General features: G+C 35.8%; 1 protein-coding gene across 5 annotated transcripts in view; it reads right to left on the reverse strand.

Annotated features, from left to right (window-relative positions):
• LRP1B (LDL receptor related protein 1B) overlaps positions 1 to 25526 on the reverse strand; it is a 1893223-nt gene that overhangs the window by 1014481 nt on the left and 853216 nt on the right. For all 5 annotated transcript variants that reach the window (XM_037849262.1, XM_037849261.1, XM_037849260.1 and 2 more), the window contains one exon: positions 15719 to 15976. In XM_037849262.1, the coding sequence (XP_037705190.1) occupies positions 15719 to 15976 (258 nt within the window). The remainder of the gene's footprint in view (positions 1 to 15718; positions 15977 to 25526) is intronic.

Raw genomic sequence — 25526 nt, forward strand, 5'->3', positions numbered from 1 at the left:
CAATAAATGGTGTTTGTAGAACTGGATATCCATTTCCAAAAGAATGAAAGAGGACTCCTATATCACACCTTATAGAAAAATTAACTCAAAATCAATCAAAGACCTAAACATTAGTTCCAAGACCTTAAGACACTTAGAAGAAAACGTAGGGCAATTTCTTAAAGATCTTGTGATAGGAGGTGGTTTCCTAGACCTTACACCCGAAGTGCAAGCAACCAAAGAACAAATAGACAAACGGGATCTCCTCAAAATCAAACACTTTTGTACATCAAAGGACTCTGTCAGAAAAATAAAAAGGCAGCCTATACAATGAGAGACAATATTTGGAAACCACATATCAGATAAGGTTTTCATATTCTGAATATATAAAGTGATCCTACAACTCAACAACAGAAAGACAACAACCCAATTAAAAAAATGGGCAAAAGACATGGACAGACACTTTTCTGAAGAGGAAACCCAAATGGCTTAAAAACATGAAAAAATGTTCAACTTCACTGGCTATTAGGGAAATGCAAATTAAAACCACGATGAGATATCATCTCACACCTACCAGAACGGCCATTATCTAAAAAATAGAAAATTATACGTGCTGGAGAGGATGTGAAGAAAGAGGCACATTTATTCACTGTTGGTGGGAATGTAGAATGGTGCAACCACTCTGGAAGACAATGTGGAGGTTTCTCAGGAAGCTAAGTATAGATTTGCCATATGACCCAGCTATTCCATTGCTAGGCATACACTCAGAAAGTTAAAACACGAACAGATGTTTGTAAGCTGATGTTTATCACGTCATTATTCACAATAGCCAAGAGATGAAAACAGCCCAAATGTCCAACAACAGACAAGTGGATAAACAAATTGTGGTACATACACATGATATAATATTACACAGCTGTAAGACAGAACAGACACAGAACATATAATAATGTGCATGAACCTTGAGGACATTATGTTGAGTGAAGTTAGCCAGAAACAAAAGGACAAATACTGTATGGTGTCACTAATATGAGCTAACACTAATGAGCAAACTTTGAGAGTTGAAAGCTGATAACACAGGCCACAAGGAGATAGAAAGAAGGTAGAGATCAGGCATTTGATGCTGAAAGACTACAGAATGTTCAGCAGGCTTGATTGTATAGAGTCAGAAATTGATAGCATAATACTGTATGATGGTAGCACAATATAGTAATGTTCTAGTTTGCTAATGCTGTAGAATGCAAAACACCAAAGATGGATTGGCTTTTATAAAAAGGGGGTTTATTTGGCTACATGGTTACAGTCTTAAGGTCATAAAGTGTCCAAGGTACCACATCAGTAATCAGGTACCTTCACTGGAAGATGGCCAACGGCGTCTGGAAGACCTCTGTTAGCCGGGAAGGCACATGGCTGGCATCTGCTCCAAAGTTCTGGTTTCAAAATGGCTTTCTCCCAGGATGTTCCTCTCTAGCAAGCTTGCTTCTCTTCAAAATGTCACTCACAGCTGCACTGAGTTCTTTCTCTTTGGTCAGCTCATTTATATGGCTCCACTGGTCAAGGCCCACCCTGAATGGGTGGGGCCATGCCTCCATGGGAGTATCTCATCAGAGTCATCACCCACAGCTGGGTGGGGCACATTCCAAGCAAATCTAATCAGCACCAAAACATCTGCCCCACAAGACTACATCAAAGATAATGGCGTTTGAGGGACACAATACATTCAAACTGGCACAAGTAACTACACTGAACAAAGATGTCCATGAGTAAAACTGAAAGAGGTGGGCTAGGAGCATGTATGAAACCTGAAGTAAAGATTGAAGATAAAGACTGGGACTGTTTAACTTAGCAAAAACTGGAGTGGTCATGATTGTGACTAAATGTACAAATATAAAACTGTTCCTGCATGTGAGAGAACAAATGAATGTCAACCATGCAGAGTGTTGGAAAGGGGGTGGTAGTGGGGAAAAATTTAATCAAAGCAATCTGGAGTTTATGGTCAACAGTAATATTGTAATATGTTTCCATTAAATGTAACAAAGGCAATATACCAAAGCTAAATAAGTATGAGAGGGGGATATAAGAGAGGGATATGGGATTCTTGGTAGTGGTGTTGTCATCTAACCCTACTATTAAATTGTATTTATGATATTTTATTTTTCTTTTCATTATCTTTTTTATTATTCATTAAAAAACTTTTTTTTGTAGTAATCAATATGTTCAAGTGCTGACTGTGGTGATAAATGCACAACTGTATGATGATATCATGAACAACTGATTGTATGCTGTGGATAATTATATGGTATGTGAACACAGCTCTATAAAATTGTATGGAAAAATATAAACAGGGATAAAAGTGCTGGAGACAACACGGAGAGAGGGATGTATGTATTTACTGTTGGTTAGGAGGCAGAATGGTATAGCCTTTCTGGAGGACAGTGGGGTGGTTCCATATGAAGCTATGTGGATGCCATAATGTCCTGCAACCTCATTAGGGGGCATTTACTTGGAGGATCTGAAAGCAGGGACATGAATGGACATTTGCACATGGGTGTTAATGGAGAGAGTATACATGATTTGCAATGGGTGGAGGTGGCCAAAGGGTACATCGACTAAGGAACAGAATGGTGAACTGTGGTGTGTGCATACCATGAAATACTGAGCTACTGCGAAAAGGAGTGAAGCTGTGAGACACACAATGAGGTGATTGGAACCTGTAGACAGTATTTTGAGTGAACTACACCAGAAACAAAGGCAAACACTATAATGCCTCACCAATATGGACTAATTACAATATTTAAACTCAGAGAACATTAGAGCACAGCTTATCAGGGGCATGCTTATTGTAATGGTCACTAGACTGTAAGCTCTTACAGCAGTCATATCTATTCCTGAATTGTAATGGCTATCTCCAGATTCTGAGATGCTGATCCCTTTGTGTATAACCTGATAGATCCCTGGAACTTCGAGTGTCTGTGTGACACCTGAAACTCAGAGCTAGAACTTGGCAGATACAAATGTCCATATTAGTACATACGGCAACTGTTAAAAAAGCTGAAAAAGAATCCAGACTTCAAGTAGAGATATGAATGAAGCAGATGTGTTTAGAACTAGGGCAAATTGGGTCAAAGGGTAAAGGATATACTTACTGCCTGCATTTTAAAAACTCAAATTTCATGTGAGACCAAGGGAAGAGATGTTCAGTTGGTACAAGATCTAAATTTCCTAAACAATTTAACTCACACTCTTAACATTAGTTGAGAGTCCCCATATAAAAGCTCAGGCTAAACATATAGAATGAAATGGAACACTGTGATGACTACTTGCATAATTCACACCTTAAAAGCATTTTGCCTTAATCATCTGTATCTTAGGGACAAACATCTTTTTACACAAATTATCTAAGTACCTGATATAATTCCCCATATCATTCTGCCTGAGTAATCACAATTATAATGCACTCCTTCAAGTCAAAAACCTTATGGCAGTAACCATGACAGTTCTAATTTACTCAGTTACATTTCTCTTATAAATCAAATCTTCAAAGCTGTATGACAGAGAAAAACTTACATCTGATATAGAAAAAGAGATTAGAGGAAAGCTTTATTTCATTTTTAATGTCTTCTTTTATTTAATAGAAAGCAGTTGCTGTTCAGAACTCCAGAGACAAAGAAAATCTCTCTCTTTGAGATAACAAAAGGCAAACAATAAAAAGATCATTTATTTTCAAAACTTGCACGTGTGTGCCAATAGGATTCAGTGATGCCATCTTTCTTCCTGTCAGAAATGACCCCTTCTTTGATGGCCATGAAAGAAGATGAAATACTTGAAGTGTTCCCGAAATCACTTGAGGAAGACAAACAACAGACTGGGCCTAATGGGGTACTTTTGAGAAAATATGGGAGTCTTTTCTTTAAGCAAATTGATGCTTCCAAGGAAAGATATAAAATTGTGGAAACCACACAGTGAATAAAAACAGTGTGAGGAAATGAACTATTTACACACATACATACACATACACCCCAGGAAGCCACATCAGCAGGAAAAAGATTTTTAAAACTCCAAAAGAAGAACAAAACATAATAAAAAGCAGTTCCTATACTGATTTTGCAGCACTCATAAGTAATTTAGTATTACTTAAAGTTAAACGTAAGTTTCTGCTATGAAAGAATGCATATTAACTATTTATAGATAAAAGAGCTCCCTGAATATTTTGCTGAATATTCAGAATTGACTCTATCAACCTCTATTCTATTCTCTGTCCATTTGAAGAGAATGGACAGCTCAAAAGGCCTTTCCTACATAAACTTGAGCATGAGGTTCTGGGTACTGGTTGATATGTACTCAGAATTTGGAAGCAAAGGTGAGAGGGAGGACATCTTCCTGTCCACTTTCACTGTTTCTACCGGCAAGCAGGATTGTTGAAAAGAAGACATTTGCTTGGAGGATTGTTTCAGTGTCCATTGTTCAGTTTCCTGGGTGACAAGAAGTAATTGTGAACTGCAAGAAACTGAGGCAGCGGGTCCCCCATATCCTTCCTAATTCCTTAAATGCAGCTGTGGGTGTCCGTCCTTCAGTTTACAGGGAACCCAGAGGCACTTCAAGGGCAACGAAGGTAGTGGGTTCTCCATTCCAGCACAGACCTAGCGAAGGCCTCGGAGGTGGTAGCTCCTAAAACTCTGAGCTGTTCTGGTGTCACTTCCAAAGGCCCAGTCTAGAATTCTCCCCCCTTGATCTCTTCCAACAGTTTTGATACCATACTTCATGATTCAATGATTAGAAGTCAGAAACTTTACAACAATTTTGCCTTCATCTACCTCCCCCAACTCCATTTTTTTTTTTTTTAATCAAGGCAAACATTTAAATTGCATTAAAATCAAATCCATTCTTAAAGCCAAGTGAGGTATCTCAGTTCCCTGGCTGCTAAAACAAATATCATATATTAAGTTGGCCTACACAAATGGGAATTTATTGGCTCATGGTTTTGAGGGTAAGAGTAGTTCAAAATCTAGGCATCAGTAGGATGATGTTCTCTCCCTGAAGACTGTGACATTCTGGACAGGCTGCCGCGATCCTTGGTCCTTAGACCTTCTGTCACATGGCAATGCACATGGTGATGTCTTCTTCTTTCTCTTTTGGGTTCAGTTGACTTTGGGCTTCTTCCTACACCTTTTTCTCCTTATAAAGGACGCCAGTAACCTGGATTAAAATCCAACCTGACTCAGTTGGGCCCCACCTTCACTGAAATAACATTTTCAAAAGATCTTATTTACAGTGAGCCCACAGCCACCACCAAAATCAAGAACATGTCCAAACTGGGTTACCTAATTCAATTCTACCACATAAGCTATATCATATGGTTTATAAATTATTCCCATTATTACGGACAAACTGAATTCTTCCGCAAAGCCACCAGGGAGTCATCAAGGTTTTTATTGTAGTGGTTGTTTGTGGTGGTTGTTTCCAGTGAGCAACATAGTATCTACCAACAGCATGCAAATTCAAAATGAGAAGCTTTTCAGCAATGGAAAGAATGCTGTTTTTTTCTGAAGCTTTTAAGGCTAACAATCAATACTCTCCAGCACACATTCTGGGGGCATGTTTTAAAATGATGGTTGTTCAAAGACTGGAAAATTAGTCTCAGTTTTGATGGGTAGGGCATGGGGCTTTCTCCACTATTCTGTATGGGAAACACAGCATAACTACCTGCTTTTTTGAGTGAAACCAGACTGAATGAGTGTCCTTAATATAGTCTTAAGATGTATCTACATCATCTTAAATAATATCTTAAAACAGGAAGATTAAAATTATCTAGATTAAGTCTTACATTAAAACAAAAGATGACAAGAGACCATATATAACTTTATCAAGTAAGTCTTGTCACTAAGATAAGATAATGAATTGCTGAATATTTTAAACACAGACTAAAAAGCTTTCTTTACCTTAGTGGTATTATCACAGATTGAAGATCTACTCATTAAAACTTCAATTTCAGGAACTCTATTTGAGTTGTTCAGCCAACGATTATCATGCGTTAGGAAATTATTACATGCTTACCAGACTCCCAGGAGACTCATATATCAACCAGAATGTCAATTTGTTAATTTACAACCACTGATGGGATGCTCCAGTGACATAATTAATCATAGGCACTATCCTAACAAATTCTTTCCTAGTATTATGGTATCTGAGAAAACAAATCTGAAAGTTATTTGAGGAAAACAGATTCAAAGCAAAGGGAATTGCATAATCCTGAGGATTGGGCCTTTTAAGTTTGAGGTTTTTTAAATAGGTTTATTGAGATAATTCACATAACTTACAATTCACCCATTTAATATGTACAATTCAATATTTTATTTATTTTATTTATTCAATACATTGATGGGGTTGTGCAACTGCACCACATGTAATTTTAGAACACTTTTATCCCTCCAAAAAGAAATCCCATACCCATTAGCATTCACTCCTCATTCTCTCCCAACCTCTACCTCCCTGGCCCTAGGCAATCCCACCAATCTATTTTCTGTTTTTTTCAGATTTTACCAATTGTGTTGGTTAGTTTCTTGTGTAAACTTGACCAGGTGATGGTGCCAGGCGTCTGGTCAAGCAAGAACTGACCTAACCATTACTGCAAGGACATCTGTGCTGGTTAATAAACCAGAAGGCTGGTTTATTAAATGATCAGTCAATTGACTGCATCTGTGACTGATTACGTCAATGAGAAAATTCAATCAGCTGGATTTAACCCAATCAGTTGAAGACTTTTAAGGGAGAACAGAGACAACTGTCACTTCTTCAGCCAGCCAGCCTCTCCTGGGGAATTCATCAAAGACCTTCATCAGAGTTGCCAGATTGTTGCCTGCCCTAAGGAATTTGGACTCATGAGTCCTGCCCTACAGAATCTGGACTCGTGCATCTCCATAGTTGCAAAACACTTTTATAAAATCTCATATTTACAGATTTCTCCTGTTGATTCTGTTTCACTAGAGAATCCTGACTAATACACCTATTCTGGACATTTCTTATATAGGTCTTTTAGTTTTATGAGGTGGTTAGAAAATTAGTAGAGCTCTGTTACAAAATCCTACTTGCTTGACAATTGGAATATCTGTGAAGTGTCGCCAATACAGAAATTAATAAGATCTAGACACATTTTATATGCATTTAAAAATCCTTTATCTTCTACATCACCAGCTCATCCTTTGACATTTCCCTTCTAGTTCTGTCACCACACCATATGTAACTTATGGGTAATTTTTTACAGTTAAATCAGAAGTTCCTTGACATTGGCTGTATTTCTAAATTCTAGAATAGTCTATATACCACCATCCTCAACCACAAATCATCTTTTAGACTAAATCTTTTCCTGGAATGGAATTTACAGATCTCAAATCTTTATTGCACATCTAATTTCTATAAACTCTGATCCCAGGACTGGGACCATCTCTTGTTTTGTCACCACGATCTGTGGGTATATGATATTTGGATTTTATAACCTCGTGTCCAGAGGCTGGGCCACTGGGAAGAGACAGCTAGAAAAATCTTGTTTCAGTGACACTCTCCATGTCCTAGTATATTCAGCCCTGATAGGGTTAACCACAAATACAGTAAATGTATAAAAACATGATGGAAGGATGCAATCAGAGTAATTTTCACTGATGTCTTTAAAATACATTTCTCAAAGTGAATAGCATAATACAACTAGGTATTTAGGATCAGTTGATATATATTAGACACATACACATACTTATACCACATCTGCCGAAACAAGCACCCACACCAATACACTCACAGACACACACACTGAAGTACCAATAAATTTTCAGCACTCAAATAAATTAAGGAAATCCTGGTGAAACCAAATTAAAAAGGTACTTTAACTGAAGGACTTCTCACAATCCTTAACATGCTAATGTACATCATAAATCTCCAAGAAAGTTATATAGCACACAAAAAGTCCTATAATTTTTTGACAATAAAATCATTTTCTAGGAATAAGAATATCTTGCAGAATGGATACCCTTAGGAACATATTTTAGGATATGCTACTCTAAAAAAATAAAGGTATACCTATTGTGAGTGGTTAGGTAGACCAAAAAAAAAAAAAAAAAAATTTAGTGCATAAGGGAAAGAGACAATTATTTCACACACAAAAATTATGAAAAAAGCAAACAGAAAGGAATGGAAGGGGAAAGTATGTTTAGATTTGGGAGGGATCTCAGTGTTTATGCAGTAAGTCCCTTCATTTTAAAATGATTTGCATAAGGTCATCTAGCTAGTTAATGGCAGAGCTAGAATGAAATCAACTCATCCCAAATACATGACGAGGGAAATGCAAAGCTCAGTGTTAAAAGAAACCTACTAATCACAAGATGTTATAGCCTGAAAAAATGAGAAAACAAGAATCTTAATCAAAAATTGAAATGTTGCACCCCAGTTTTATCACATTGCTTAATTGGGCTCTGTGCCGGTTTGTATTGTGTCCCCCAAATGCCATTATCTTTGTGGTCTTGTGGGACAGACGTTTTGGTGCTGGTTAGATTTGCTTGGAATGTGCCCCACCCAGCTGTGGGTGGTGACTTTGGTGGGATACTCCCATGGAGGCGTGACCCCACCCATTCAGGGTGGGTCTTGACCAGTGGAGCCATATAAATGAGCTGGCTCAAAGAGAAGGAACTCAGTGCAGCTGTGAGTGACATTTTGAAGAGGAGCAAGCTTGCTAGAGAGGAACGTCCTGGGAGAAAGCCATTTTGAAACCAGAACTTTGGAGTAGACGCCAGCCACGTGCCTTCCCGGCTAACAGAGGTTTTCCGGACGCCATCGGCCATCCTCCAGTGAAGGTACCCGATTACTGATGTGTTACCTTGGACACTTTATGGCCTTAAGACCGTAACTGTGTAGCCAAATAAACCCCCTTTTTATAAAAGCCTATCCATCTCTGGTGTTTTGCATTCTGCAGCATTAGCAAACTAGAACAGGCTCCTACTGTTCACTATCTTTAGATTGGATGATAAGTTCCTAATATCTTACAAATATCTCTACAAGTTTAAAAACTTTTGGAAGTAAGGGAATATAGGAGAAAAATATGCCAACTGTAACCAACAAATATCCCTTAAGAAAATCTAAAATAAAATAAAAAAGAATGAAAATTAATAAAATTAAGGAAAAAATTAAATTTATCAAATAAATGTTGTCAGAAATTATTTTCCTAGGCTACTTTCCACAAAAGTAATTACTGTTTTCCTTTTTTCCTTCTTTTCTTCTCTTTTCTCTCCTCTCCATACTTCCTTATTTCCTCCACAAGGATAAAATTTATCAAGTTAGAAACACCATTTCCTACAATTAAACATTAAGGATTTCAAGTATATTGCATAACTTAGTCATGACAAAATGAATGTCAATTTTCAAATTTCTGATTGGTAGATAAAATAAACCTGCTAAATATCATGTTCTTTGTGGTATATGGCACAGTGATGGGCTCATTAAGTGATTCACACATATTATTAAAATACCTTAATGAAACAAGCAGACATGAATTGAGACAAAAGAAAACAGTAACTAGGAGAATAATGGCTTAAAATTGCTATACAGCATCAAGCACAATTTGGAAAGGAGTATGTTTGTGTTTAGTGTGTATGTAAAATATGTTTTACCAAATGCATATATAAATTAATATGAACAATTAAAGACTAGCACATCTCTAATTTCTGCTTTGGTGAGTTTTAAGCTTTTTGCCAAATGAAAATACCATAGTGATTGATTCTTTGCAGATTGGAAACTGAAGTTAACACTAAAGGCAAATTGATAGAGGCGCACAGTACTGAGTTTTGTTGTTTTTTTTTTCCTTTTCTCTTTTAAATACACATTCAGAAAGGCCTTTTATGATTCTGTACTCACTGCAAATCAGAACTGGTTACTTACTTCAAAGTATAAATTCATTACATGCTAATCTAAAATTTAAGGAATAATTTAATATCAATGACTACAGCATTAAGAACACAATGTCAATTAAGAACGCTCTCTGGATATGTGCCTTCCAACTGATATCTTTGCTAATTCTTACTGCACTTTTTTGGACCTTCAGTGGATGGCCTGATTGCCTTCATACTAAAATCCAAACCCAGCAGGAAGGCACTGTATTAACTAGCTTCACACACACAAACATGCACACAGACAGAACCAGGTCTCAGAAAAAAAAAAGTCATTTTCATATAAATATACTAAATAGAAGATGAAGAGCTTTTAGGAGGTGTGAAGAGTTTGATAAAACATCTATTTTCTTATAAAACAACCAATTAACAAAAAGTCATGTCTGGACATAAAGAGTTTAAATATCCCCATAGAGGATGAGCTTTGGATACTTCATGGATGTTTCTTAGGGTATAATATAAAACCAGCTACTGCAGCCAAAATTCTTGTACAAAATTTACAACTCCACAAGGTATGGTGATAACAAAAATCTGGATTCTAAACAGTTTAAAAATGTTTCTTGGGGAAGGAGGGGTTAGATGGGCAGTTTAGAACATAAAATATTCTTTTAAAAAAATCTCACACATTTATAAGAAAAGGAGGTCTCCATAATTTCTACTTCTTCAGTTTTCCTCAGCTATGAGCTGACCAATTCCTGAACACTCTCTAAGAGAATACTGGAATCAGAACTAATCCATTGCTAAAAACTTTTCATCCAATTCAGAGGTAGCTCACAGTTTTTCAGACAACAGACACTCTGACCCTTATCTTTATTTCTTATCCCAAAAAAGTATCTGGTCCCCTGATAATAGCCAAGTATATATACTCTTGGGAAGGAAGTCTGTCTGCTAGTGTCTCCACCATTTTATCATCTTGAGAACCCATATATAAGATAATAGACTGTCTTTCCAAAGAAAAATTCTATCAACTTGAGGAGGGGCTACAAGGTTGACATCATGTTGCTCTGTTTGATCACTGCACTAAAAATAAATTGGCCTCTATTTTAAGAACTTTGGCTCCAATATTGTTTAACTGTAACTGTCATGGGTTTAAGGGCACATAACATGGTTTGGACTAAGCTGTTCTCAAAGTCATTGAGGTTGAATCCCAAAATAAACCTATAGGTTTTATACCCCGGGGAAGTCACAGTCTGAGCCCAAATGAAAACCAATAGTGCCTGAGCAAACCCAGTGTCTCAGAAACACCAAGATTACCAGAGGAGGCTTTTATGGAGGCAGAGACCAAATATTACTTAGTCATCAACCAGACAGACTTTCTCACTGTCCGTGACTTGGCATGGTCTCTCAGGACATTGCTCTATTTTATTTAACTTTGTTCCCTCTAAGCCTTACCTCCTCATCTTTTCCTCATCATCTTTGTCTGTTCAACCTAGGTTTATTCTGGAACATATAGGCACATTGATATAATTTGATACAAAGATGAATAAAACGCATATACTATACTTAAAAATTCATCCTTTATATGAGGAAACTAATAGGCAAATACACAATCAAAATATAATGCACATATGCTATGATGCCCTAGGTTCACACATGAGGGGCTGCTAAACTCAAAGGGAAAACTTTTGGAGAGGACATCATGCCTTAAAAGGTGAGGAAGAGATGCCTGGCTATAGGAAATGAGAACATGCATTCTATGGTGGAGAAGCAGCACATGCACACAGACGTGGACATGGGAGAACAAAGTGCATTAGAGCAAGTGCAAGAACACGGATTTGAACGGGGAATGAGAGGCCAGCTGCATCAGCTGCCTGCAAGGAAGACAGATCATGAAGTTTCATTTTATCCTGGGGAAACTGGGGGCTACTAAATGATTTTTATTTAAAGCAATGGAATATCATGATCACTCTAGCAGAGTTGTAAACACTGAAGTGGATATATAGGTCCATGCTGGAGTAGACAAGTTCACTAGCAATCACATAAAGGCAAATTAAAACAGTTTAATATAATTCTTCACTATAAAGAAGTAGAACTAATTCATAAAGCAAAGCTCCTAAAATTGTTATTACTTAAGCACAGATCTTACAGAGTATGCCAAGTTTCTATGGTGGTCTATAGATAGACTTAGGATGTTGCAAAGTTTTGTAATCACCTTCTAAAGCCATGGCTCATTACCTTCCCACCCAGATGGTAGAGCCACTATTTGACTCTAGTCTTTCTACAGATACAGGTGGATTCTTCAGTCTCAAGGCTCTGCTAACTGTGGATAAAATGTTGAGTAATAAATATCAGGTTTATTTTAAAAGAATAAATTCAATAACTAAGAAATGTCTCTAGCATTTTCCTCAAGGTACCTAGGTTAATATAAATTATTGCACATATTATGATCACTCTTCATTTTTCTCTCATAATATTGCTTAGAAGAGATTCTCAATGTTAAAGGTAAGACTCTCTAGGCAGCCATGAAAGAATCTTTTGGTGGGCCTTTTCAAATGACATAGCCTTCCACAACTCACCTTTCCCATCCCCCTTCCAAGATTCTTATGCCTCCTTCCCATAAGATGCCTATTGTTATGAGCCACTGTTACTACTGTTTGAGGTTATTAAAATGAAAAAGAAAACAAGTTGAGACCCACCGGCAAGTGTGGTATTTAGAAAAGGTTATGAAGTCTGACCCAGACTCAAACCTGTAGCCAAAACTTGTGTTCCCTGGTTACCTAGCTTCTTAGAGCCTCAGTGTTCCCTTCAGTAAAAGGGGAATAAAAGACCTCCCTGTTTCAGATAGACATACAGAAATTCAAAAAGTGGTGGATATTGTTACATGTGGTAGATTTTAGAAGTTCTTTGAAGTGTCCAGTTTTTGCCTTTCTAGTATGGCAGTGTGATAGTTTGCAGGCTTTATGAATCCCAGAAAACCATGTTCTTAAAGCTAATCCTTTCCTATGGGTATAAACCTATTGTAGGTGGACCTTTTGATTAGGTTATTTCAGTTGAGTCATACCCCAAGATGGGTCTTAATCCTCTTATTGGAGTCCTTTGTAAGAGGATAAATGACAGAGAGAAGACACAGAAAAAAAAGCCTCAGAGAAGCTGAGAGAGGAATCTATTGCAGGCAGAAGCTGGAAGCAATGAAACCCGGGAGAGAAGGAAGAGACCAGCAGATGTCGCCAAGTGCCTGGCCACGTGACAGAGGAGTTAAGGATCACCGGTAGCTAGTCTTCAGGGAGAAAGTATTGTCCTGTTGATGCCTTAATTTGGACATTTTTCACAGCCTCAGAACTATAAACTTGTAAGTTAATAAAGTCCTATTGTAAAAGCCAACCCATATATTTATTTCATTTTGTCAGCTTTAGCAAACTAAAACAGGCAGGAGAACATACTATTAGAAGTCTCTTTTCTGCACTTTTTGCTATTCAGCATTGCCTAATATAACTGAGCTCCATAGTTAAAATTTTGTCTATAACATAGGAAGAGCATCTGCCCTGCTTACTCCACAGATATGCTGTGGGTAGCCAATGTGATGAGAAATGCAATAAAATATTTAATAATACAATAAAATGTTTACTACCATATTATTATATAAGGTATGAATAGAAGTTAGTTTGATCTGTAATATCTAATTTTCTCTTCATAATTTTCCTTTGAAAAATAAAAATTTTTATATACTTTTCAAAAGAGAATGATCTTTTCAGGTTAATTCAGAAGAAAGCATCTAAAGATAATGGGGCAGGGAGGCTATGGAGATAATCTCTGGAAGAGTGGATAGTGACAGGTATTCAGGCAGACTTCCATCAGTGCATTATGTTTGCTTATATGGTGTGACAGAGATTTCATGTAATTATACATGCAAGGAATATTCAAACTTAATTACCACCTCACAAATTGTCATGGTGAATGCAGAACCCATCATATCCAACACAGCTGTTCTGTGACATGTTGATAAAATACATGGCTTACAAGCAGTAACAGAGGAACCCAGCCCTTCCCACAGCCTGCCCCACTCCCATCATTGAATTACTTCCACACATTTAATCACTTCTTTTCTAAAGTGACTGTGAAATTGCACCACTTAAATTTGACTTATTCAAATATTATTTATTCCAATTAAAATGTTTCCATCACATTTATTTTTCTAGTTCAGAATGAATGCTCTATTAGCATTTCAGTGAACTGCCTAATAAAAAAATCAAACTCTTAAGTTTTCTAGATTTGGCAAGAATTGTTTTATAAATCAAATTCAATCTAAGTTAAAAATTATTTTCTACAAATATTCTGGGGTAAAATTGCATGATCTCCCCAAGATTTAACAAAAAATAGTTTTAAAAATACATATTAAAGAAGGGATTACTATTATTTAGGCATATTAAAGTAGAGGAAAAGTTGCTTAAGTGAGTTGGGAAAATAATTTCACTTAGCAAACAGAGTTATTTGATTGCCTAGTATTCCATTTCCTGGAGAAACATACATTTGGATTAGCTGATGTAGTCACTAAATGGCAGGGACTGGGGTATTGTGTAAAAATAATTCTAAATGCTGGCTAAGCCAGTGTCTGAAATATCACCAGGCAGCTTTCTTTTTCCTACTGCTTCTTGCTTTTTACTATTTATTAAGAATAGTAAAATCTAATTCTCCATAGATTTCCTTGAAAATAGTTAGTGGCTGCTGTCGTTAGGACTTTTGGTCCATTGCCACAATAATGGGCTTTATCTATTTTTTTATTTATGTTCAGAGGATCTGCAAAGCATTGGACCTTATTTGCTAAACATTTCTTTTCTATTCACTTAAGTATAACCAATCATAACTTTATATTCTTTTTTTTTTTTTTTTACAGTTTTGCCACTGATATATTATTTAATCTAATCATGGCAATCAAACATTACCTAGGGCTTAAAAAAGATCAATAACCAGTCCCTTTAATTGTATATTAAAAACTTTAATGAAATAATATCACTGAATCCAAATCACCAAACATTCTACATCTGCAAACCACACATGTTCTATCACAGAGCTCTCCTTTTTTTCTTTTTAACTTAGTTATGGACATTTTTCTACAATTTTTGTTAAGTTTGTAGTATTTATTAGAACAATGTTTTTTTTCTGAAAATTATAAAATAAATGGAAAAGTTTAAATTCTCATGTTTATAGATTTTCCCCAGGCATGTGTGTATGTGCATGCGTGTGTGTGTGTGTGTGTGTGTGTGTGTGTGTGTGTGTGTGTGCGCGTGCGCGATGTGACTTAAGTCTGTGGAAATATGCAGGAAGAATAAGTCAGTTATTAGTTTGTGGATTTCTGACATGAGAAGTCAAAGTGAATCACAAATCATAAGTCACTCTGTTGGTACAGGATGCATAAAAACTCTGGTGCACTAGGAAAAAGTCAACAAACACATTTATTTGTTACCAATAAGCAAAAACATAATGATTTTCAACATATTTTAACAAAAACCAGTGTCGATGAGCTTATTATCAACTCTGTTTCTTCCCTTTTTTTTTTAAATCTCACCTTGACTATCACATTGTAAACTATCATTCAGTGAAGAAAATCACAATTCCTAGTTAGATGACACTGTAATAAGCGTTAATGAAAGAATTAAAATAACTTTGCAATTTACTTCATACTTAAATAGATAAATTGCATGTGTATATGTATATATGCAGAATATGTAGTCAATGCATTTATTTGTGTGCATTCATATTTGCCTATGTAGCTTTCCAATAGCCATGAGCTATGTTTAAAAATCTGAGACTTCTGTCTACTGGTCTGTAAAAGAAATCCTCAAAGAGTGAAATGCCATATGAATTGAAACACTCACTGTGGAAAGACTGAAGAATATTGATTATCCATTCGTCTGTTAATCTTCCTGTTTTTGTTATTTGGATACATTTGAGCTGATGGGAAGATTCTCTTGATTCAATCCAACAAATTGTATCCTCATTGTAAATAAAATCCAAAGTATGAATTTCAAACCCATTGACTGAGTTCAGGGTTGCCATCTTACTTCCATTAAGGTAGAAAACTTCAATTGTTTCAGAACTTGCAATTAACAGCATAGGTGGCCTATCTGTAGGTTCTGGAAAACAAAAGAAAGAGAACAGTGAGTTAAATAAAAGGGAGTTACATTTTTTATTTTTTTACAATTTTGCATTACTCACTAAAAGTAATTCCTGTATTTTTAACGCATCTTTTAAAAATTGCTTGCAAAAAGTATTTTCTTAACCTATATTTATGCTTCAATGACTATCTAACTTCACTACTATGAGGAAAACATATTCAACTGAGCATTTGTATTCCTTTTTTCCTTAGTCATAATGTGCTGTCTAAATGTGAGGACAATGCTATTTACTTTCATTGCAGGTGAATAAAGGGTGTTCTGTGAGTTGTTTTTCTAGCCATGATGATGTATCTGGAATAACGTCACCTTTCAGATTTGCAGGCTTCCCTTGTGAGCATGCTTTTTTAAAGTGGATGTACAAGATTAGGAATACATTCTATGGAGTGGAACATGCAAAGCTCATAGGCTCAAATAAAGGGTTCACCCCTGACCTTGGCCTCATTGGCTCCTTGTAAAGACCAGATTATGATTGCTGAGCTATTTCCTTCCCCATTCCAATAAACACTGCATTCCTTTCCCATTGTAAGGAAAATAAGATTCTAGAAGTTGAAGAAACTTACTCTAAACAACTTTTTGAACAATGCATCTTTACTGGTGCTAGGATTGGTGAGCTTTATTCCTTCTTATCACTACAGCACTTGTAGGGCAGAAAGTACAGAATTCTCATATATCCTCCCTCTCACACACACAGTGTTCCCTGCGTTTTGCATTACTGTGGTAACTTTATTATAATTGATGAAATATTATTATTATAATTATACTATTAACTATAGTCCATAGTTTATTTTAGGGTTCATTCAGATTTTGTTGTTGTCATTCGTTTCTCGTAAATTATATACAACTAAAATTTTCCATTTGGATTGGTGAGTTTTGGGTGAATATAAACTAATTGTTCAGAGTTTCAATAGCATATTTAAAGGTACCCATAAAATCCCATATAAAATCAGTGTTGAAAGAGTTTAGCTGTATTATTCATAGTGAGAGTTGCTTTTGCCCTCATTAGGGACTAGGGAAAGTCTGGAAATCTTCAATTCCTTTTCTCATGCCCCGCATCCAATGTATCAATAAATCCTTTTGGCTCTATAGTCAAACATAACAGGAATTCTAGCACTTCTCAGTAATACTGTTACCATTCTGCTCCAAGCTACCATCCTCTCTCATCTAGATCGTTCCAATGTCCTGCTAACTAGTTCCTCTGCTTCCACACTTACCCTACCTCCTTGAGACTATCTCAGTACAACAGCCAGGGTTAAATTACACCATTAAAATGCTAAAGCAGATCAGATCAGTCTTCTGCTCAACCCCTCAAAGAGCTCCATTTCACTCAGAGTACAAGTCAGAGACTTTTTAGTGACCTATAAAGCTCTACATGATCTGTACTCTCAATTCCTTCATCTCCTTACTACTCTCACCTCATTCAGCGAAATTCAGAACTATTGCCCTTCGTACTGCTCCCTGAATAAGCCAGGCAATCTGCCTCAGAAAACCTCAAAGGCTCATCCCTTTTCCTGGAATAGCCATTCACAAATATTAGAATGGTTGATTTGCTGACCCTCTTTAGATCCTTATGAAAATGCCACCTCCTCAGTGAGAAGTTCTCTTACCCTTTATATTCTAATGTTGCAAGTCCCTACACTTTCCTTGATTTACTTTTCTTTTAAATACTTGTCATCATAGCACAATATATATATTCTGACTTATTTTCTATTCACTTCACCAGCACCTAGTGACTAAGCAACACAGATTTTCTAAATAAATGAAAAGTACATATGGAAATTTCTTACACAGTAAAGTTCTTTAGATACAGTCTATGAAGTATTACAAAGACTGGCTATTCAGAAAATTTCATAAACATCATTTGCTCCTTCTGCAAGAGACTGATGCTTATGCGTTATGAAGGTACGATGAAAGCAAATGCATACACTAGACTAATAGAATTAAGCAGGTCTAAAGTTTTGAAGCAAGATTATTTAATGTTCTTCATTGGTTTTGGTGGAAGTAGGGATATCAGACTTCTTGTGTTCCTTGGAGAGAGGAGCCCACCAATCAATATGAGTCCAGGTCTCCCCTCACAGGCTTAAAATAATGTCAACCTAAAATATTCCCCACCATTTCATACCTACAAGAGTAGCTACTATTAAAAAAAATGGAAAACAACAAGTGTTGGGGAAGATAACTGATAAAGAGGAATATTCATTCATTGTCAGTGGGAATACAAACTGGTGTAGCAACTGTGGAAAACAGTTTGGCAGTTCCTCACACAGTTCAATATATAGCTACTATATGGCCTGGCAATCCCAATTCTGGCTATATACCCCATGAAATTAAAAGTAGGGACTTGAACAGATACTTGTACATTGATGTTCATAGTGGCATTATTCACAATATGCAAAAAAGAAGGAAGCAACCCAAGTATCCACCAATAGATGAATGGAGAATCAAAATGTGGACTAGAAATACAATAGAATATCATTCAGCCTTAAAATGGAATGAAGTTCTGATATATGTGACAATATGGATGAACTTTGAAGACATCATTTTCAAAGAAATAAGCCAGACACAGGAGGACAAATATTGTATGTTCTCACTGATATGACACAATTAGAATAAGTAAATTCACGGAGTCAGAATCTAGAATACAGGTTACCAGGGGCCGGGGTGCTGGTGGCACAGGGAATGGGAGTTAATGCTTAACTGGCACAAAGTTTCTGTTTGGGGTTGTTGTGTATTGAATTGTCTATTCAGTTTGGATGTGTTCTTGGCTTTGGTCAGAATTCTGGTGGATGGAGACCCATTTTAAATAAACTTCTTCAAGGTGTCACTTCAGTTAAGGTGTGGTCCAAGTGAATCAGGTTGGGCATTAATCCAGATTACTAGAATCCTGCATAAAGAAGGTGAAAGTCAGATGGAGAGAGCAGGCATGCAGGTCAGCCAGAAGCTGGAAGTTAATGGTATTTGGAAGAGAAAGAAGAAGATGCCTTCAGGTACCTTGCCATATGACGGAAAAGCCAAGGAACCCCAAAGATTGCCAGCCAGCCAGAAGATACTGATCCCAAAAGGAAGCAAACCATCTAGCCTCTGAAATGGTGAGCCAATCAATTCCTGTAATTAAGTCAACCTGTTGTATGGTGTTGGTTTTAGCAGCAAAGAAACTAAAACAGGAGTGATGGAATAATTGTAAAAATATTCTTTCATCAGTTTTAACAAAGATACCACACTAATGCAAAGTGTTAATTACAGGGAAAACTGTGTGTGTGAGGGGGCTATGTTATGCATGATTTTTCTGTAAACCTACAACTTTTGTTAATTAAAAAAAAAAAAAGAACCCCAAAAATGGTAATTATATGAATAAATGTATAAGATTTTTTCTTACCCAAATCTCATTAAAAGTTAAAAAAATAAATAAATAAAATGCATCCCAAGACCTTCCATGAGTATTTGAATTTTTACCCCTTAAGAAATTCTCTCAATCAAGTCATAGGATACTTCTCTGCCTTCAATAAAGACAGAAAGAGTTTGTGATTAATAAAAACAACAGATACAGCAAAACAAACAAACAAAAAAACCAGTAAAACTGCCTGAATGACATTATAAAGATGAATTATTCCAACAGTTTCTTTCCAATGGAGACAACAGACTTCTCCTGGATCACTTGGGTATAAACCAAGATAAAAGAAGTCTCAAAAATAGTTGATATCATTTCTGCAATAAAGCGCTCTCTCAGAAGCATGAGTAAAAATGGTGAATCATCTATACTTGACATAACCCTGTGAAGTAACCACATCTCTGTTTAGCCAAAGTTGGTTTCTCAACTAATCCCTTAAAGCCATCTTTAATAGTGTTTGTCCTTGTCATTCCCTGATTTGGGGGGCTATGATCAGGTCTCTTTTCTACACTTCTCATTCTGTCTTTTTCAAATTGACCTTGGAATTCCTGAAACCTGTTGATTTGAAGACTTCTCAGTTTATGGAGGGGTCTGAGATGGCTACATTATCAGGTTAACAAAGACATGCTTACACTGATGTCAGTGCTTATTATCTCCCCTTGACAACAGAAATGACCTTCAGTGAAATAGCCTCTCATTCAAAAGGAGTCACTACTGAGAGCCTCTTTGCTGCAAAGCTTTATGTGAAATCCAGATTTAGACAACAGTTTCTTAACTGGCTGCTAGTCAGTAAATATAAGTATGTCATAAACATTCTTTGGAGAAAGGCTGGAATGTGAAGGAGGCCTGAGAAACTGAGATAATAATAGGTTAAAGATAGTTAAAGCCTACTTGACACAATCGATTGATCAGTTTATTGGATTTTTGTAGCTGTTGCTTTGAGTGAATTGGTTTATTGTTTTACTGCAAAACCAATAAAGAGAAAGTCAGATCCTTCCTGATCTGACATGGTTTGATTTAACAATGGTGACTTTAAAAGTACAAACGGCACACTGGAAGAAGGGTACTTATAATGGTAGCTGTGCTGTGCTTTACTGAAGTAATAGTCATGTATCTCTGAGAATTGCAAGCTGTGACTTCCCTCTTTAGATAAATGAACATCAGGTCAAGTATAAAGGGGAGAAAAACCAGTGAAACACAATAATCTACAAAATTATCAGGGGCTAAGTTTACAAATCTTTTAGTCTGCTTTATGATGAAAGCTGGTGTAGGCCCAGCAAAGATAACCTGTCTCTATCTGCCATGTTTCTCACCTCCGGGGTGCATCATTACCTCATGCTTTGACATGCCACTCAAAGAGTACCATTAGCTTGGGTAATGAGAATAAAAGACCAACCAGAATAAACAAGGTGCTAACATTCAGCTCTTATCAGATGTCATCCTTAAAGTCACTAGATAGTTTTCTCAAAAAAAAAAACAAAAAAAAAACAAAAAGTTGGAAAGTTCATTAGATAACTTCAGTCAAAGGGTTACCTACATCAATACTTAGTAAGAGGTAACTGACATTGACCTTCACGGTTGAGATGCAAGAAAGCACTCCAGGATGAGTGTTCTAGTTTGCTAATGCTGCAGAATGCAAAACACCAGAGATGGATTGGCTTATATAAAAAGAGGGTTTATTTGGCTACACAGTTACAGTCTTAAGGCCATGAAGTGTCCAAGCAACACATCAGTAATCAGGTACCTTCACTGGAGGATGGCCAATGGCATCCAGAAAACCTCTGTTAGCTGGGAAGGCACGTGGCTGGCGTCTGCTCTAAAGTTCTGGTTTCAAAATGGCTTTCTCCCAGGACGTTCCTCTCTAGCAAGCTTGCTCCTCTTCAAAATGTCACTCACAGCTGCACTGAATTCCTTCTCTTTGAGTCAGCTCATTCATATGGCTCCACTGATCAAGGCCCACCCTGAATGGGTGAGGCCATGCCTCCATGGGAATATCTCATCAGAGTCATCACCCACAGCTGGGTGAGGCACATTCCAAGCAAATCTAATCAGCACCAAAACTTGCCCCACAAGACTACATCAAAGATAATGGCGTTTGGGGGACACAATACATTCAAACTGGCACAACAAGGATTAAGCAGTCTAACTCAGAGAAACAAGACTTAAAGTGAACAAACCTCTGTGACAGTCTGTCAATTGATTCATGCTAGAGGAGAAAAAACTGTCCTTATGCTCAACACCACCCCCCATTTGTCAATGGTATTAAAAATAGTATTTTCTCTTTCCAAACAGTGAAAGAGAAGTGTATTTATACCCTGTATGATCCAAAAGTGATTTTTTAATGTCATACATGTTGTATTAATCTATGCTACAATTTTTGAAGACTGCTAGAAAAACTGTCAATTGAAAAGGCAAACTTGGAATCATGGAAAGGCTCATTTGACTAGATCGATAATATTTATTTTCATTGCAAGCCACTATGCCCAAACCCTTACAAATACATCCTTATCCTTTCATGTTCAAGAACAAACTAAAAGTACATTACAATCTACAGGTAATGATTGTGATATATAGTTGGTGCTAAATAAATTTCCAGAATGAATGAAAATTTGCATTTTTAAGGTTTCAATTAAACCTCCTATTCTTTCATTTAATTCTAAGAATATCAGCTAATTTCCTTTCAAATGAGTGCAGTTGGGGAAGAATTTAGATACTCACAAATAAGTACAAACGTAATAAATGGAAATGTATATAAGAAATATTTATCTTCTATTAATACTGTCTTCTGATTTCCCTTAATTAATCCTGTAATCCTTAGCAACTATCTCCTCTGAATGCAGTTAAAAGGAAAAAAATTTTGATTTATATAGCCCAAATAATTATTTTTAACCAATAGAAGCATAAAATTATTTGAAAAAGTAATTTTAGAAGTTTTAATTTATCATATATAAATTATATAAAACTTTAAAAAAATAAGGAAAACAGTCAGACATTAGAAATGAGAAGGAAAAATGCAAACAACTTGTAAACAAAAGTCATGCAAAGCTCCACAGGAAGAGAACTACAACTATATAAGACACATTAAGATAAATCTGTGTAGAGATTAAATTTAAAGAAAAACATCTAAATCATGAAAATAACAGAGAAGTAAAAAAGATGAATATGAAATATTAAGAGGAAATTATTTAGCTTAAAAGAGAGAGAATACATTATTCAAATAATATAATAAATTATGAATCAGTCAACCAACCAAACTAAAAAACGTATCGTTACTCTCATAAAAGTGAGAAACTTTTTTTTTTTCTGTTCCCAAATAAATAAAGCCAAATTGATTCTGTCCTGTTTCGTAATTATATTTTTAATTGGAAAACATGTTTATTGAATGGAATGGTATTTAGAATAAATTTATCATATATCAGAGGAAAATTTTATCTTTATAAAAGTAACAATACAATATGGATTAAATGTAGAAACATAAAAATGCATTAAAAACAATATGGAATGGGCCAAAAAATACATATTGCTACAACTATGTTATACTATATCATGCACTGCCTTTCATTATCACAATGTATTTGTGCTGAGCTATTCTTTGATTGGGTAAATATATTTAATACTTTTTTTTTTTTAGTATTTATAGATCTAAGGCATTCAACTAGGATCTGAAGATCAGTAAGATGGTCCTTAAAGAAACTTAAAGGTATGGGAATGGACAGGGGCGATGATGGTTTGTTAATGGGATTATAAGTATCAGTGCTGCATTGATGCAAACATGAAGGAAAGTGGTTATTTAAAGGATGTAATCCACAGAATAGCACAACAAATATAAATAAGTGTTTGCATAATATACTTCTAAGGTATGACATCACAAAGAGTTAACAGCAGAGTGGTATATAGAAAAACTACCTATAGACTATATTTAATAAGAATACCTTACCAGTACTACACTAATACTAGGGATGAATAATTAGGGGCTGACAAAAGCTGTGAGATGTTTTGTGTTATGATAACTGTTTAAAATTGACAGTGATGATGTTTGTACAACCAAGTGAAGATAATGTGAGACACTGATTGTTTACCTTGGACAGAGTACATGCTATGTGAAATTAGGAACCCTCTACTTAATAAGTCAAGCCCTCATCCTGAACTTACTCTTGTGAAACTTAAACAAAAAAGAAAGTTATAATCCAGTAGAAAGTTTAAAGCATATATGGAAATATCTCTACTTGTAAAGTCAGGTTTGCTACCTTTCATAAAAGTATCATTGAGTATCACTGAGTACCAAAGAGTAGATAGAAAATAACTGCTTAGGAGAATCAAAGATTCTCTAATGATGATGGTATTTGATTGAGGCCTTACCTTAATGGAAGTACAGAATTTGGACATGAAGAAATGGAAAAAAGTAAGGTGGAATGAACACTTTTGGCAAAGGCACAGATGTGTGAAAGAAAATGATATGTTGGAAAGAGATTGACATCAGTTCTTCAGTTTTCTGGAGGATAAAGCATGTTAACACTTTGAGCACTTTTTAGGAGCCAGACACTACAATATATGCTCTACATTTATTAGCTTACTGTATATTCACAGCACCCTTATAGGAATAGTACTCATATTATTCACATTTTATATATTACAAAACTGAAGTACATAGAGGTTGAGTAACATACTTCAGGTCATGAGGCTACTAAGTGAAAAGAACTGGATTCAAACTCATATAATAGTAGTTGAGAAGGCGGATTGAGGACAGATTGCAAGGGCACTGAATATCAAGATGAGAAACTTATTCTTAATTTGGGATGCAATGGGAAGTCAATGTAATTTTAGAAATAGACTGTAACATGACAAAACTGGGCTTTAGGAAGATCAAGCTGGAAAAAATATATAAGATACTATAAGGGTAAGTAGAATATAATGGAAAGGATAAATCTGACTTTTCTAAATTGGCTATTTTTGTTTTTATCTTTTAAGTGCTGAGGTATAATTCATGTGAGACAGGAAAGTAATATTCAAAATTCTAATTTACACACTGCCTTGGGGGTGGTATTTTGGAGGAGGGTAGGAAGGAGCTAGGTAGAAGGGAAAGTAACGTGTTCCTTCTTAGGTTGATACAGTGCAGAAAGGAAGAATGGCCATGTAGCAAAACTCTTACTGAAAGCAGAGGTCATTGGGAGAAATGCAGGCCCCAAATAATCCTCAGAGATATAGAAGCACGCTAGATTCAACATGCATAAGCAGAGAAGGATATGTATTTTATTTTTAATTACAAAAAAGGTGATCCAAAATTATGAAAAACTTGTAGACATAGGCACTGAATATCTGCATTACTGAATACAGATATGCTAACTTAACTTTTCAGAAAATAGAAAACAAGGACCTAAAGTAAATAGTGCTGAACTCTTAATTAGAGATGGGTGGGAGCAATGAAGTGGAAACTCTAAATTGTAGTGATAGTTGCATTGTAGACAATGAGGGAAATGGAGTCAAAGTTTATGTGGACATTTTATATTTAAGTGGTGGGGATAATGATAGTGTCATTAAAATAAACAATAAGGAAAGAAAATAGAGTCCGTTTTAAGAGCAAACGATGAGCTCAGTTTTGGCACATAAGTCCAGTAGCTAAAACTGTGTTTTGTAGTCTTGTCTTAGGCATTATACAAACTCATTCAGGTAAACTATTTACCAACCTGAAGTAACCATAGACCTTAAAACAATTTAATTACTTTGCTATTTATGTTTCACAAATGAAATACTGGTATCTTCATTCAGAGTATAGTTCAATTTGAAAAGTGGTAATTAAGGAACAATTAAGTGTATTGTGTCTCAGGAAGAAGAATTGTATCATGCCAGATACACCCACACATACACATATGTGCATGAACACACACACAGGATTCTCATTTAGCATCTCTCACAAAAAGCTGGTCCACCAGCCTAAGGAAATATTTCCCTATTATCTGAGGTTAGTAAACAGAAGGTGTCACTTGGCAGATTGTGAGTGTTTAATAAATTCAATAAATGAATGAAACAGGAATGTTTCAATGCAGACTGTCTGATGTTTGTTTAAAGATGTTTTACTAAATTTGCAAATTTTAAATGAAAGTGGATTTCAACAAGGAAAAATAG

This window comes from Choloepus didactylus, chromosome 9 (genome assembly GCF_015220235.1).
Source record: "Choloepus didactylus isolate mChoDid1 chromosome 9, mChoDid1.pri, whole genome shotgun sequence".
Classification (NCBI taxonomy): Eukaryota; Metazoa; Chordata; class Mammalia; order Pilosa; family Megalonychidae; genus Choloepus; species Choloepus didactylus.